The sequence below is a fragment of the Wyeomyia smithii genome, chromosome 1 (assembly GCF_029784165.1).
Source record: "Wyeomyia smithii strain HCP4-BCI-WySm-NY-G18 chromosome 1, ASM2978416v1, whole genome shotgun sequence".
NCBI classification, from domain to species: domain Eukaryota; kingdom Metazoa; phylum Arthropoda; class Insecta; order Diptera; family Culicidae; genus Wyeomyia; species Wyeomyia smithii.
The window spans coordinates 44628774-44645768 of record NC_073694.1 but is presented as its reverse complement, the minus strand read 5'-3'; the positions used below and the strand labels follow the sequence as shown (position 1 = coordinate 44645768).

General features: G+C 41.2%; 1 protein-coding gene across 1 annotated transcript in view; it reads left to right on the top strand.

The window, feature by feature from the left end:
* Positions 1–12665, top strand: part of LOC129719076 (E3 ubiquitin-protein ligase Ubr3) — a 101623-nt gene extending 88958 nt beyond the window's left edge. The window contains exons 8-12 of the mRNA XM_055670465.1: positions 6872–10256; positions 10317–10966; positions 11105–11236; positions 11294–11433; positions 11502–12665. Of these exons, the coding sequence (XP_055526440.1) occupies positions 6872–10256; positions 10317–10966; positions 11105–11236; positions 11294–11433; positions 11502–11619 (4425 nt within the window). The 3' untranslated portion in view covers positions 11620–12665. The remainder of the gene's footprint in view (positions 1–6871; positions 10257–10316; positions 10967–11104; positions 11237–11293; positions 11434–11501) is intronic.
* The last annotated feature ends 4330 nt before the right edge of the window (positions 12666–16995 follow it).

Genomic DNA, 16995 nt, shown 5'->3' with positions numbered 1-16995 from the left:
TTTATTTACATGAGAACATTGTTTGGAAATGACAGTTAAGTTGATGACTGTTTTTAGCGATAATAGAAATTACTGGTAACATTTGAGAAAGGTCCGTAACCGGCTTTTAAGGGTGCTATACGGCCTTCACGTCGACTTTAAGAATGAATCTCTTGGGTCTACCAATCAACTTTTTCTAGTTCGTTGCTCTCTAGTTATTTTTGTTCACCAGGAGCTTAAAATTCTAAAGAAATCTTCGTTTGGACGACACGGCTGCCGATTCGGTGGGTTGCGTTTTCAGAGTACAAATGGAGTCGAGTGGTTGTTCAGGATCGTTTGTGTTTTTTGGTTCAATGTGATGATGCTTTAGCTAGCTAAAACACATATCTTCCATCGGCATGATGTTTTTGAAGAAAGGTAATCAACATTTTCCCGGTTGGTTTTCCCTTACCTTCCTGGCAATTTGGGTTGTTGAGATTTGCAGGGACCTATATACACTCAAAACCGGAAGATTTTCGCTTTTGAAATAGTTTACCGTGAATTTTTTCCAAAATTGTTGTATAGTTAGGACTGTACAATGCGCTTGCGCAATGGTTCTTGTTTCGACGCCATTTTGTATAAATCTGGGTTTGCATTTTGATATTGCTCTAACAAGTCATGCTCCATGGACTGGTACAAATGAAAATCACATGGAGCGATGCCTGGTGAATATGGGAGGCGGGACAGAACATCTAATTTCAGCGTTCTGAATAAATTTTCGCGAATTCTGAGACCTGACATCGTCGTGGAGCAGAGCTGTCCAACGTACGGCCCGCGGGCCACATCCGGCCCTCTGCTTCATTTCTCGCGGCCCGTGTTAAGTTTTAAAACACGTTTCACATTTGGCCCACGTGTTGACGTAATACAAAACATAATTTAAACTTATTTCAACTTATTAACCCTTTAGTGCCCAGCAATGCCTCCAGACGGGCCTTAGTCGAACCTCTGAAAAGCTTTAATAAATACTTTAAAATGTTTATGAAGATTTATAGTGATTTTACCGGAGTCCGTCTAAAAATTAACTTGGGCACTAGAGGGTTAACGAGTGATGACATCCGTATCGACATTTCAAAAATGAAAAACGACTTTAAAAAAATTAAGGCAGTAGTCGTTCATCTTTATCAGACGAGAATTTAGAATCATGTTTGCGGATTTTGGTATCAGATTTTGATATCAATATGGTACGTGTTCTGGAAAAAAGCAAATAGTTTCATGATCCTCATCAATCTCCAAGTCCATGTTATTTTAAAATCTTACAACAATAAATATAAATCCTGTTTTAACATAGGAAAAATTCCAAAAAATCGTTGTTTGTTCTCCATATTTGTTATGGCTGTGGCTTGTAAGATTACTTTTATTGTGGTAATCTTCAACTGGTATCACCCTTGGTTTTTCGATCTAAAATGAACTGCTCCTATATCAAAATCAAAGCTAACCAGCATGATACTTTAACATATAATTGCACATAATCTGAAAATTAGCTGAAATTTGGAAGTTTTCAAAATGTTGGCCCGACAGTAGGGTTTGCAATATTCCCGGGAAACGGGAATGAAAAATTGCATTTCCCGGGAATTCCCGGGAACCGGGAACGGACAAATTTTTTAACAAAATGAGATTTTAAATAAAGTTCATCAGTAAAAGGTACAAGAAATTGTTTAAAATCTCATTCTCAATTCGCATAAAAAACAAAAAAAAAAACAAATGAAATACAAAACATATTTAAGTTAACATCAAAAATTCGTGATCGATTTTTGTAGCATATATTTGCAGAAGAGGAGAATTAAGGGTCTTCATGTCGTCAAACAATCGCTTCAGACCCGCTCAAAATTTTCCGTTAAGCTCAAGAATGTTGTTTTCTTCTGTAAACATTGCTTTAGTCTGCTGAATCACCGCTTATGTTCGATTTCTAGAATAAAATCACCGATTAAAGTTTTTGCTACATTTAATTGAAAACTGGTGTCCAATTCTTTCAGTTTGTTGAAGAGAAAACTGAGTGTTAGGCAGGCATTGGACGCGGAAACTATTTGCTATATTCGGTACGGACTTTTAGGGCAAAATATTTTTTACACTACAGTAAATATTTACTGTTTACTTGAGCGGTAGCAAACTGCGTCTCAAATCTAGTTTTCATTGACAGAACAACATTTCAAACCCTTTTGGAGTTTATATCATTATTGATTAGAAAGTGTGATTCCGAGGAAGAATTTTAGTTACCTAATTAACTACATTATTTCGTTATTTCGCCGTTCGGTGGTTTTCTGTGACCGAGACAATCCGGAAGAAAACGATGGAATACTAAATAATCAGTTCAATACGACTTAAAATAAGTCAATCTTAGAGCAATTGAATGCTTACTAATTAACATGCAAAGATGATTTTTACGTTGAAATATTATACTGACTTTGAGTTTTATTAAATTATTTATTCCAGGTCGCATCAGTTTGACGTATTTAATTTTATTGCATAAGAAACTATAGTCAATCTCACAAAATTTTTCGCGGAACTCGGGAATCCCGGGATCCCGGGAATCGAAATTTCTGTTCCCGGGACCGGGAATCCCGGAAAAAGCTATTTCCCGGGAAATCGTTCCCGGGATTGCAAACCCTACCCGACAGCTCCTGTGGATTGTGACGGCGATGACGACGGTGACGGCGGTGATGATGACCACGAGGGTGATGATGATGTCTGCGGCGGCAGTAGTAAAAGCCGCAGCGGAAGCGGTGCTGAGCCTCTAAAGCAGGACACGTGGCTCTCTGTTCTCCTTTCACGTGGGGGTGGGTGGTGCGGTCCGGGACCCCTTTGGTTGGTAGTTGTTGGGGCCGTAGGCGGTAGGCTCTCTAACGGCACTGAACCACTTTCACACGCGAACTGACTTGACACTATTTTTACCACTTGCGAATCTAACCAGAAAAGAAACTTCGTCTGGTATAACTTTTTTAAAAACTTGAACTTGACCAATTACCTTTATAATTGTAAACAGTCTCCTTGATTCCACGTTGGGATCCTCTTTTTATAACTGTTGGAACCTTCTGGAACCTTAACCCGATCGGGTTCTCTCCAATATGCGTCACACACTAAACCTCGCGCCTTCGGCCGTGTCCGGCCTCCCTCAGGGTGGCCACTCTACCGGGAAAAACGGGAAAAGCGGGAAAAAGCCGGGAATTTCAAATCACCGGGAAAAAAATACGGGAAAACCGGGAAATTAGGCTTCACGTCGGGAAACAACATATACTACATAACATATATTGTCAGTTTTTAAAGAAGTCAAAAAGTAATCAGCGTCGCGGGAGGCTTATTGAAACTTCTTGTGAATAGTGTTCGACATCGCCTCGGGTAGAATCCGGTTAAAAGTCAGATAGGACTGGAAACTTCGAGTCACGATTTTATTTCGAACCGGACCTGAACGGGGCTACCCAGTTTGTACTTCTCGATGTTTGATATGATTTTAATCACAAGCAGCACATTTATATTGCGGATCATTTTAATTGCATTTGCAAGTGACATACTTAAAAGAAAATGTATATAAATATTTTTAACAAACTGTGTTCGTCTGTCATGTTGCGGAAACTAGGTCCATATCTGCTGAAATTTCGTTAATAATATAATTAATCAAGACTGTTATTTTCAACATTCTCTGCATTAAGTGTTTGGCAAAAAAAAAAGTTTTTTTTTTATTCTGTGTTCGACCTTTTGACTACTGGATTTGGTTGGGGAAAGACGTCACCTTTAGGAGCTATTTGTTAAAGATTTTTTCTATATCAAAAACAAACAGTAGCTAATAATATTTTTATCAAATTGTTTATTCAGAGTGACAGTTGAATTTATTTTAAGGACCATGATAAAATTTCTTATTCAATCCATTGGCCCCAGCTCGAAAATTTTGTAAGTCCCAGGATCGAAGTTTTTCGAAAAAAAATTGTTTTAAAAGAACAGATCTCATCGTTTCATGCATTTTGCAAAATGCATCTTGACAGTGTTATGTGCATTTTTTCATTGGTCACTCTAAGGCTCTTCTTCCCGAAGTCCGCTTGAAAATTTGCCCAAGGACATTTTTCGATTTTTAAAAATAAAACACCGGGAAATTTTATTAAATATCATCGGGAAAACCGGGAAAATACCGGGAAATCGAAAATTGATATTGAGTGGCCACCCTGCTCTCTGCATTTGCCGATCACGCTGCCTGCCGAACAGAGTCGATTTTTGGTGCCACCGTAGGTTGTTGTCTCGGGTATTGCTGGGTAGAGTTGAAACAGTGAGTCGCCTAGAATCTCTACTGCTTCGATTTTCGAAAACCTACTTACTCCTGATTGGCCGTCCGTAATAGTGAATGGTTCCATATCAGGGCACATCGACTCTTTTTGCTCTGGTGTCTGGATCGACGTGGTAACGACTCACTATTTCGGTGGCCTTTTAGCAAATGTTATTTAAACGGGACGAGATTATTATTATTATTCATATAAACCAAACAATTTCTGGCATGATTATTTACATTTAACCACACATAATACAAGGGATCGTCAAAATAAGTAGGATAGGCAAAATTTTGATGAAATTTGAAATGCTATAGCTTTGCTAAACGTTATTAAATTTCAATAATTCGAACACCATTGAACTGGAAAACTTTTGAAGTTTCATTTTCTGACCCCAGATCTGGCCTAGGTCACCGGATATAGGAAATATTCCTGAGTTCCGGTAGGCATGTCAAACCTGATAATTTTTGGATGGATTTGGTAATGGGTTACCTGATAACAATGCTCATTTGCATCATTGGCATAGGAGACAAAATCATTTCTGAAGCGAATGGTTCATCAAGATATCATTTCCTATATCCGGTGACCTAGGCCAGATCTGGGGTCAGAAAATGAAACTTCAAAAGTTTTCCAGTTCATTGGTGTTCGAATTATTAAAATCGAACAACGTTTAGCAAAGCTATAGCATTTCAAATTTCATCAAAATTTTGCCTATCCTACTTATTTTGACTATCCCCTGTAGATTAATAGCATAGCAATACTGTCACCTAGGCATTGCTATATGGTGGAACCTTTTCCAAAGGTTACAATCTATAAATATTATTACGTGATACCGGATTTAAACTGGTTGATTGGTTTTTTTAAATATTATTTCACTATCAACTTCGAAGATGATAGTTCAAACCATTAACAGGGTGGCCACCCAACCGGGAAAAAACCTGGAATCGTTTGGAACCGGGAAATACCGGAAAAAACCGGGAATTTCTCTGAACATTACGAGCCGGGGTGAGATGGGGCCAGTGGGGGTGAGATTGTGCCATACAAATCCATTGTTTTTCAGCCATCTCATGGCGATCACAAGACCAAAATTTCTTGAATTAGTTTCCTCGAATACTTAACCAAGAAAGACGACTAGTCTTCTGACCCGAAAAGATGGATGACGAGTCACGGGCTGGATGGCACAATCACACCCCGGCTGACGCTTCAACTTATTTCTTACAGTACATATATCAGTTTTTGTTTTCATTCATCTTCCTCTTGAAAGCAATTTGACCATGGTAAGCTCCCTGGAATTAGCAGACAAATGGCTCAAATTTTGCCTAGAGCAAATGGTTCACAAAGATAATCTCGCGGGAGCTGTAACTGATAGATGTCGCCAAGAATACTCACAACTATTTAGTATGCACAAAGACGTTGCTGACTTCCTACCGCCGTAGCGAGAAGCGCCTTGGTACTTTTTGTAGAGATCTGATAGATGGTTCAGGCAAGAACCTTAGGAAGGTTTACCGTGTTTATTAGGAAGATTTTGATTCTATCGCATGGCAATGCCACGTTGGAGCGGGGTTCCTCTGTGAACTAGCAGTGCGTAGTCATGAATCTAGAAGAAGAAAGACTTGTAGCGCAACGCTTGGTGCACGAAGCAGTACAGAATGTCGGTGGAGGAGACGAAATTGATATCACCAAGACGTTGATCCAATACGCTCGCATTTCACATAGCCGATATGTTGAATCGTTAAAGGCAAAGAAGAAGGAGCAGTCAGATCAAGATGAAAAAGTCCGGAAGAAGAATGTCACTGCCCATGCTAAAACGATAGAAGCCAAAAAGGCAAAACTTCTTGCGGACACCCAGAAAGAGGCAGCAGAAGTGATGTGTTTCAAGTGTTGTGAAAATCTGATTGGCCTGATTAAAATTATGTTTGTTTCGCAAGAAATGTGTAACATAATTCTTTAATAGGATAATCGCTCCATTATTTATCTCAACAGCTAGGTGCTCCTTTATTCATCTTATTTCTCTTATTTGTATTTATATTTACCGTTAAATTTATACAAATTTTTGAAAGTAAATCTATTCGCTTCTCGATTTTGTCAAGTGTTTGAAAGTTTTACGTTGAAAATATTGTAAAATTTGACGATTAATTTATCAAAAAGGGGTGATGAGATGAATATAGGTACTGAGATGAATATAGAAACGATTACCCTATATTGATTCTTATATGGTTATGGTAAGAACGGTTCCTACAAACTTAGTTTAGCCTAGAAGTCCACGGTAGTGAGTGTTAAATGCGTTGTTTAAAAGATACTTGTAGCCAACATCTCCTATCGGAATAGATGACGTCCGTCACATTTTTTGAATTTTTGCGACCATATCTCTTGATTACAATAAGACTGAACACGTTTAAGAAGTAGCTTTGAGCATTTTGGGATGTAAATCAAAAGTTACGCTTTTTTAATCTTCAACTGTATTAAAAACTACAGAATTCAAAAGTACAATTAACCGGGAAAAATATTTGAACGAACCGGTAAAAAACCGGGAATATAATTTCAGGTTTTGAGTGGCCACCCTGTCATTAATAATCCTCTTCTTTTTCTCTCTCCCTTCGCAGAGTCTGTTCTACGAGATCCTGTCCGGTATCTGGGTACGCAACGGGCTCCAGATGAAGGGCCAAGCCATGACATACCTGCAGGCTAACTTCTGCAACTCGATGGTCGATATGGATCTGTTTTTCCTGCAAATCTGTGCAACCCAGCTGCCGGCGAACTTGTTCCTGACGGATTGCATTTCGATTTTTGGTGTGTCCGAGTGGATCGGTATGGGGGTACTCAGTGCACCCCAGGAAATGGGTCAGGATTCGATGCTGGAAGGCTTGCTGACATTCCTGGCGACACTGATCACGTCGCGCGTCAATCTCGGTAACGATGAGAAAACCCAGTGCATCATCGAGATCAGTGCTCTGTTGGCAACCGGCGATAAAACCCACAGTCAGCTGCTGGAACTGATGCCGGAACGGAGTTTGAATGCTCACACCCGAAATTTTGAAATATTTTTGAAAGAGCTCTCGGTATATCGGCCGCCACCAGTGGGATCGGAAAATTTAGAACAGGGTTTGTTTATGCCTGTACAAGAGGTTTGGGAGCGATACTACGACCCGCTACATGTTTTGCTTAGGGCCGTGCATCGGCGAGATTTTCAAAACTCAATGGATCGTTTCGGAGGGTATGTTAAAGGAGTGGGTAAGATGCCAAAAAGCAGAAGTTTGTGGCCGCCGTTCCGGCTGCCGAGTTCGTGTGGGAAAGTTTACAGCGATCCGGCAAGCGTGTTAAGCTCTAGAGTACTACACGCAATGTTACTAGCAATCTTATACAGAGCTGTTCATACGCTAAGTGTTTCCGAGCATATGTTGGCGTTAGCAGTTTTTCTATTGGAAATGGCTGTATGTAACTGTGAAACGAATCGCGACAGCGGAAGCGAGCTCGAGTGTCGCGGATCGAGTACCGGCAGTAGAAGAAGAGTTTCAGAAGAAAATAGAGAACCAGTTCCGGAGCTATTAAACTGCTATCCTAGTAATTGTTTGGTTGAGAATCTAAAGATGACTATTCAAAGGATATCTTTGATACCGGGTGAACCGCAAGTTCTGCCGGCCAATTATCAGAACCAGAGTACGGGTACTCCTACGTTCGATAGTGACGTAGAATGGGAACTCTCTGAAAGTGAAACTCTGCCGATGCTGGTTGGAAGCGTAGATAACGAGTATGAGCAGCATCTGACCAGTGGCGGGGAGGTTGCCATACCACAGGATTTATCGGTGGTTCGAGGGAACTCTATTGCTAGAAGAATGGATGATGACGACGACGAGGATATGGAACGAATGCTGGTGGACGATAGTATCCCGTCGCTTCCAACGACTCAACGACCAGCATTAACGCTTGCGGAGTATCATAACAATAATAATGATAGCATTAGTGAAGCTTCAATCGGTGGTAGGCTTCCACTACCTGCGCCAGCCTCGCCTGGTAGCGACGGTAGTACTGTGGTAATCCCCCGCGTTACCAGTGAAATATACAACGAGAGTAGCATGGAACTGGTAATCCGCCACGATTTTCCTTTAGTTCCCACTCAGAACTTGGCTGTGAATGAGACCACGCGCACGACCACACCGGACATGACAATGTTCTCGTCTTCGGTACCGATCAACGCCGGTCTTATGCTTCCTTTTAATCGTGTTCAACCGGTTGCAGTTCCTAGAAGACCTCAGTTGCCAGCGCCTGCTGCTAATACGACAACGACGGTGGCCAATGCTGCTAGTGCCAACTCTACTACCGCTGGAGGTGCCAACTACCAGTTGGTACATCAAACGCCTGGCCGTCTACGGCATAAACGTCGCAACATCGACGCTCTAGGCGAAACCGCACACGAACCGGATACCGTGCGGATCGAGGAGAGCATACTTTCATTGCTGCTCAAGCTGCACACTCAGTTGAGTGGTGCTTTGGACAGTTTCTCGCTAGAAGACGATGACGATGCAGCAGAATCGGACAATGTAGTCATGGATCATGATGACGAATCTAGCTCTTCTAGTCAGCAGCAACAGACACAAAAACGTATCAAGGTGTCGGAGTCTAGAATAGGCGATGGACCGTTTTTCATTGGAAATTTGCTGCGGAGAATTGCTCGCTTGGATGAGAGTTGCGCTAGACGGATTGATGAGATCCGACATGCCCTGTGGCCAAACCAAAGAGAACGCCAAGCAGAGCAAAAAGCTCGGGAGGCTAAAGAACGAGAAGAACGCAGCAAGCGGGCAAAGGAACGGCAGAAAAAGCTGATGGAAGAGTTTGCCAGCAGACAAAAAGCGTTCATGGAACAGGCAGCTGCGTCGAAAATGGATTGTTTTGAAGGAGACGAAGATGATGAAGAGGAAATGATTGAAATGCCACGAGAGAAAGAGTATGACTGCATTATCTGCAATACAACCGAGCCTAGTACGGAGTCCAAGCCGATTGGGCTGGTGGTTTTAGTAGAATCCAGTAGCATCGTTGGACATCGGCGAAAAGAGCATGATAGGTGCCCTCTACCGATAAATGACGATGACAAAATTAGACTAGAACGAAACGTCAAAATGTCGTCAGAATTCAACAAACGAATAGATTTCCTGAAAAGAAATTTTGCAATGTGGGCTTGGTTTCAGGCGGATAACATTGGTTGGGAAGGCGGGGTTCATGTTCAGTCTTGTGGCCACCATGTACACCTAGCATGTCAAGATTTGTATCTCAAATCTCTGCACACTTCGCCACGACCACAAAATCTGGACGTTGAGCGAGGTGAATTCTTCTGTCCATATTGCGGTCAACTAGCTAACTCAGTGTTACCATTGACCCCATCGTTAGAAAGACCTATTATCACGCCTCGCGCTGCCTCGCCCCCACCGTTCATAACTCTAGTCAACGAAGTGAAGAATCTAATGAAAGACAACAAACTACCGCTGACGACCAACAAATTCGTTGAAGCAATGGAAAATATGATCAGCTGTACACAACGAAATATAAAACGGCATATTGACATCCCCCAAACAACTTTTGTGATCTCGATCGCTCGTATCAATCTAGAATCGGAGGTGATTCAACGAGGAGGAACTCTTTGTTCCCAGAAAGACTTACGCTACAAACCGAAGCGGGATTGTATCGTTCCACTACTTCATGTTCTATCGTTGCATCTTCGACGACGAATGAACGACGATTCACCAAACCGTTCCCTACTGGATGATATTCTACCTGCTTGGCGGGTATGGATGATGCTGAGCGGAGTTGATCTTGGATGTTTGTTGTTGGCACCCGGTGAAAACGAAGTTGAAGGTGATGCTTTGAACGCTGCTATCACTGAAGTCACCGGCGGTCTTTCACTCACCAGCGGTGAATATGTTCCGGCCTTGTTGAGCGATCCCTGTGCTTTAATGCTTAAATTTATACTGCTGGCACCTCTAGATCTGGAGCAAAGTAAGTATTTGTTATTTCCACCATTTCAAAGTACAAACCATACTTATCTTCAACCCACAGTGTATTTCACCTGCATCGTTAAGGTAGCATACAATTTGCTGTACTACGAAATCGCTCTACAGCTATGCGCTCAACTAACGGAAGATGAGTGCGATCAGCTGCTGGAAAATTATACCTCTCACATTGCGGCACCCGTTAGGCAGAAGGGTGTTCCAAACATTGGTTCGGCAATGGCCTTTTTGCTCAGCAATTTAGACCGTTGTCGAGGTTTACGCTCTTCTACGGAAAAAACAAACGCGACGACCAGTACTCCAAACGGTGACACCCCAAGATCGATATTAGACGTTGAAGCACTGGAGAAAACTCTTCAGCGTCATTGTTTACCATTTCTTCGCGTGGCCGCACTACTGAGGCACCACATTTACCATTCCGAAATACCAGAAATCCCCGGACCGCAGTGGGAGTTCACTCGGCTCGTTTACTATTTGGAACTAGTCACCGTTAGTATGGATTTAGATAAGTTTAATGCCAGCAAGGCTCTTTGCTTCCTACCTGGGACGGAGCTGGCGCTGCCCCGGTTTTGGTGTGATCAGTTGCGTCAGATGCGACTCCCACAAGAATCAACGCGGTCACTAGTGGTGACCCAGCAAGTTGAGTGGCAGCAACCCAAGTTACTTCGACTACCACGGGAGTACGAACGATTATTTACGGTAAGTGGTAAAACATTAAAAGTGATTCTACCTAGGAAAAAATTCGAGTGAAACGGATTTAATTAATAATCATTTGAATAATCCTAAATTCCATGTTGATGCGTCGTTCTGTATTAAAGTTATTAACGTACATTACAGTACTACCACGAGCAACCTTGCCTGAAGTGTCAAAATGTACCAAAAGAAAGTTCTATCTGTTTGCTGTGTGGGACAATCGTCTGTTTGAAACAGGCCTGCTGCAAGGAACAGGAGTGTTGTGAGGCTGTGAAGGTACTATAACCACCATCAATAGTGAAAGTTACATTAATTTCTCATGTCTACTTGCAGCATTCTGTTACATGTGGTGGGGGAACGGGTATTTTCCTGATGGTTACATCAACCTACATAATCATCATCCGAGGTCGTCGGGCTTGTCTATGGGGGTCACTGTATCTGGACGATTACGATGAGGAGGATCGAGATTTAAAGTAAGTGCTGTTTTCTCTTAGATGAATTTGTATTGAACTGTTAAAATTAATACTATTTATTACAACAGACGCGGGAAACCACTATACCTGAGTGAAGATCGTTTCAATTTGCTTGAATCTCAATGGCTGTCCCATCGGTTCGCCCACACAAAACATACGTGGGTATGGCATCGTGATTCACTATAGAAGAAATATTTAGGACACAACGGATGTTTGGCAGATTACAATTGGGTGTGCATGCGTGTATGTGTAAATCAATCCAACGTATTTGTAAATCTGGATAACAAGACTGTGAAGACAGAGGAAAACTTTACGTTTCCTTCAAGATCAAACCGAAAAGAATCGACAAGTTTTGGACGTAATGAACCAATACGGCTAAATGATGTAAATCATTTGCACACACTAAGGAGTGTAATGAATCTTTCATGCTTTGTGATATTTGTAATTGTTATCGTGCGAAATGCCCTCATTAGAACATTAACCAATTCAATCTCTTGGATAAACACTTTCCGACTACAATTACTGCTATCAGATAGGACGATAGTTTTGACTTGTATATTAGCTCAAGTGTTTCTTGTTCCAACGAAACACAGAAACTAGGCTTTCTTTGGTTCAATGTGTGTTTTGCTTTCAAACAAGATCGTTTGCTCAATCGAAAACCGTTTTTATTGGAAACTAAGAAAAAATAAAACAAAGAACATGCCACTTCTCGAAAATGGCCTTAGAAAGCAGACTTTGTATATTGATTAAATGATAGGCATTAGGTATTATACTGCGAAGCAATGTGAAATTCTAGGATTTAACAAATTGTACCCTTATTCGTTGAGACATCTATCTAAAATCTATTTAAACGATTAGCACCAGAAGTTACTGGCCCGGTCACAGAGGTGAATTATGCGAGTGAGACTACAGTAAGCGTTGATCGTTTTTTGCTCGTTTTCCTAAACAAGATTATTACAGTTAGTTATTCGATTTGTTATTTATGCTTAGAATTGGCGCACTAGGGCTGTAGAAGAAATAAAGTTTCTCTTCACGTTCTCGAACAATAGTCGCATAGAAATGTTGAATCGAACAGCAATTATTAGCTGGTGGTGTTCGGGTTGACTACTACAGCAATTGTATGACAGCAAAGAAGAAGGACCGCGCGATTGGCAGAAATTCGAAACTGTAAAACCAATAATTAGTGTACGAAGCAGTTAATAAATTACTAAACTATTACCGCATTCAAAAAATATTTAGTTTTATTTTGAAAGAAAGTTTTGCACAAATTGTACAAATCGATTAGTATATCATGGGTGGTTACCTTCGCTCTAATTCTCCCAAAACCACACATATAAATAGCTTCATCACTCGCTAGAGGAAATATTCATGAACACGTAGATTTGATAGGCATATGAAGCGAGTAGTTGAAAGCCTACGCAAGACCAGCTGGAAGGACTAAGTATGGGCATAATAAATAAAACAGTCGTCTTGTTAAGCTAAGGTACTAGGCAGCTAGGGTACCCTTCTATTTTAATCGTGATGTTTGATAATTTTGGCTAAAACATTAAAAATTTGTATTGGAAGAGTGTAAACTTCCTAACTCTTAACCGAAAGTTTTAAACAGTAAAAATAAGAATCAAAAAAATAAAGAAAAAAAAGATAAAAAATCAAAACAAAGACACAAAAAAGAAAAAAAAATTAATAGAATAAAAAATACAGAACTAGAAAAAACAATACTATATTATGGAACTTACCAAATGATAAAAAGAATGAAAATTCTACCTATCTACGAAATGAATGCCAAAAGAGAACATAATGCGGATTGAAGAGATGAAAAGAATTTTCTACGCAATGTTTTTGAGATTTTTTTAAGCGTGTAAGTTTGTTCTCATTAGTGTCACAACTGTTGCACGGTTGTAATTCAAAAGAATTGAACTACAAAAGTAACAGATGCGAGTTATTAACCCTCTCTCTACCATGGTTACTCTAGAGCACTTTACTGCCTATAAGCGCATCGGATTTTCATCGTTTTTTGTTAAATGTCACATTCCATCTATTTCTCGCTTTACTATTGATTAAGGAAACAAAAAAGTAAGTTTTATTCGAAAAAGTTAGAAAAAAAATGTGAGGTCAAATTGTCCCATCTTAAAAATAATCGCATATCAGTCCCACCAAATGTTTTTTCCTTAGTATGGCCATGTTTTTTTCTTCCATCCATACAAAAAATACTTGGTGCTGTTTTTCAAGCTTTTTAATGTTAAAAAATCTTAAAACAATCGAAAAATGTAGGGTTGTTTCATTTAAATCCCACACAAAAGTTTAATTAGGTAGACACTGAAACTGCAACTTTTTCTAAAAATTCGTACCCGAAAGGTTATAAGTTTCGTCAATCAGAGGAATAATAGCCTTGAGCAAAGTTGCTTTTTAAAAGGGGTTAATTTCTTGTGGATGATCTGCTCACTTCCAATGATCATTCCAGCTGAAATTGTCAGAACTCAGAAGAAATCGTTTTTAGTTGCTTAGCTAACTGTTGTAATGAAAATCGAAACTTCCCTTTCTCAACACCACTTTTTCAATATGCTAAATGCACGGGCTAATGCGGAATAATTTTACTCAGCACGTATTGCGAAACACTGAAGACGTAAAAAAGGAAATTATTTAGTAGCATATTCAAGACTCCAACCTTATATTTTGCTTTTTCAACAACGACCTTAAAGTCGGGGTAAGTAATGGGTGAGCTTCTCCGCCATTCTTCATGCAGCATGTTTAGAAGCTGTCTGCGGCCATAAACGTCTACTCATATTCAAAATACTTGAGAAAAATATAACTACTCTTACACCGAGCAGTTGAAAGTGAGACTGATATGTGATTATTTTGCTACTCGATGGCCTAAATAATCGCATATCAGTCTCTTCCTTATTTTTCATTGTAATTTGCACGAAAAAGGCAATAATTTAATGAAGAAGTTATGATTGCGGTCTATTTCATTACATTATGTCGAAAAAATAAGAATAACCCACCCCAAACAGGTGAAATACCCAAAACAAGAAAAATATCTTCAAGTGCTGTTTCCTCAACTCGATGTTTTTCCAGATGGGACTGATATGCGATTATAGGCAGTTTAGATGCTAAAAAACCTTTCGAAATATTACGCAATCCTACTCAAGACGTATACATATATTAAGGAACAATCAGTATATTGTTCAGGAATATATTTGTGCATTTTGAGTAGCATTGGTGATTATTTCGGAATGCCCTTTGTATCCAAATGCTCGTGCAGTATCAAAAAGTTTTCGCCATGTTGCTCAGTTTTGGGCTGTATTTCGCCAGTTCACCAGGCGTCCCATCACCTGCAAGTCTCTTTCGATCTGATCAATCCATCGTGCACGCTGCGCCCCTCTATTTCTGGTGCCGGCAGGGTTGCCACAGAGATGTGATTTCACAAGGTCGTCGTCCAGCATCCTTACGACGTAGCCTGCCCACCGAAACTTACTGACTTTCACCAGGTGTGCAATGGGGTTCTCTCCCAGCGCGTGCAGTTGTCCGTCTATACTCCACCGTAGATAGTCCGCAGCATGTGCGAAAACTCCGAAAACGTAAAGGTCTTCCACGAGAAGCGTTGTTGTCTCGATTCCGCAGAGGACTACCGGTCTTATCAGGGTTTTGTACAGTGTCAGCTTCATGCGTCGTCGCACTCGACTCGTTCGAAGTGTCTTCCGAAGTGAAAAGCAGGCACGGTTTCCAGCCTGGATGCGACTCTCGATGTCTTTGCTGGTGTTATTGTCGGCGGTCACCACTGACCCCAAATACACGAACTTGTCGACCACCTGAAGCTAATCGCTGTCTACAGAGACTCAAGGGAGGGAGGCTGATGTTGTTCTCCTTGGAGCCTCTCGCTCGCATGTACACTAGACTGGGACGCAGTTGTATGGTAAAAAAGCGTTGGTGTTATTTTTTCGCTCCCATGCACCTTTCGTGTTCCTTATGGGTCCTGTAACAACTTTGTAACTTTTCAGTTCGATCGGTGGAACCCCTGATTTGCGCCCGATTTTTAAAGTTTCCATACGATTTTATATGGGAACATCCACTTTTTCAAAACTTATCCTCTAGAAATTTCCAGTTGGCTCCTAAAAATATACCAATACATGATATTTGTAGGAAATTTTCTTGGGGATAATTTTTCTCAAGACTGTAAGGCGCTACAAAATTTGTAGAAAAAGTTATTCACCTTTAACTGATCGAATGTCTGACGAACGGCTCAACATTGAATTTTTCCAGCAACACTGCTGCAGCATGCTGCTGTTGCAAACTCAACAACGTGATGAGAAACAGTTTCGCGTATAATTAATTAAGCTTGAAGGTATATTTTGCTCACGTTATCTTCATTATCGGAGAGCTTGCTTAAAATATTAACTATCAAGTTTTAATGTAGATTGATTACTCCTCCTGAAAGAGGGAAATAAGCTGTCTTAACACCAACGTCGTAAAAGGAAACGCGTAAATTCCGGAATCCGAGTAAATTCCGGAATCCGAATAAATTCCGGAATCCGAGTAAAAAAACGCGTAAATTTCGGAATCCGCGTAAAACGCGTAAATTCCAGAACCCGTGTAAAAAAAACGTGTAAATTCCGGAATCCGCGTAAAAAAGCCGTGCAAAAAGCCGCTTAAAAACTGCGTAAAAAGCGACCTTAGTGTATTTCGTTTTCGACTGCAAATAGCAGTCCGATCCGTTTGGCTTCGGCATTCAGTCGGACGTTAGTTTCCTCCGCCGTCACAAAGTCACGTGTTATGATGTCAAAGTCATCCGCGAACAGACAGCAAACAGGAGAGTCCATCACCTTGTCTTAAACCTCTGCGCGATTCGAAGAGGCTCGAGAGTATCCCCGAAACACGCACGTAACACATCGCTTGCGCCATGGTGGCCTTGATTAGTCGAGTCAATTTATCCAGAAATCCGTTGTCGTACATGAAATGCCTAGCTGTTCTCGATCGACTGTATCACAGACCGCCATGAAGTCGATGAAGATGTGATGAGTGGATACGGTGTACTCGTGTACGATGTACGCCTACCTCCCATGTTCGACTTGCGGCACATAGCCTCTGAGAGCTCCAGCTCTAGCTTATGATTCTCTTGATTGCGCTTCTTTTGTCTGAGAATCGTGGTCATCTCGCTCCGTGCCCGTTTGTAATTGGCCTTGTTCTTTCTCGTTGACCTGCCCAGGTATATAGCCTAGGTCCGGTTCTTCTTATCCAGCGCTGTCTCGCACTTCCCGTCATACCAGTCGTTTCTGCCTCTCGGTGCTTCCACTCCTAGTGTCGCCGTTGCGTTCTCCCCGATAGCTGTGCGAATGCTGCGAAACCAGCCGTTATCCGCCGTGGGTAGTACCGCTTCGAGCTGTGGCGCGTATTCCTCCGCATCCTGGGGGTCCCGGAGTTGCTTGATGTTGAGCCGCGGGGTTCGACAATGCGCGTGGTATACGGTCGACAGTTTTGAGTGCAAAGATACCGCAACTAGGTAATAATCCGAGCCAATATCCACACAGCGATTGGTGCGTATGTTTGTAATGTCTGAGAACAACC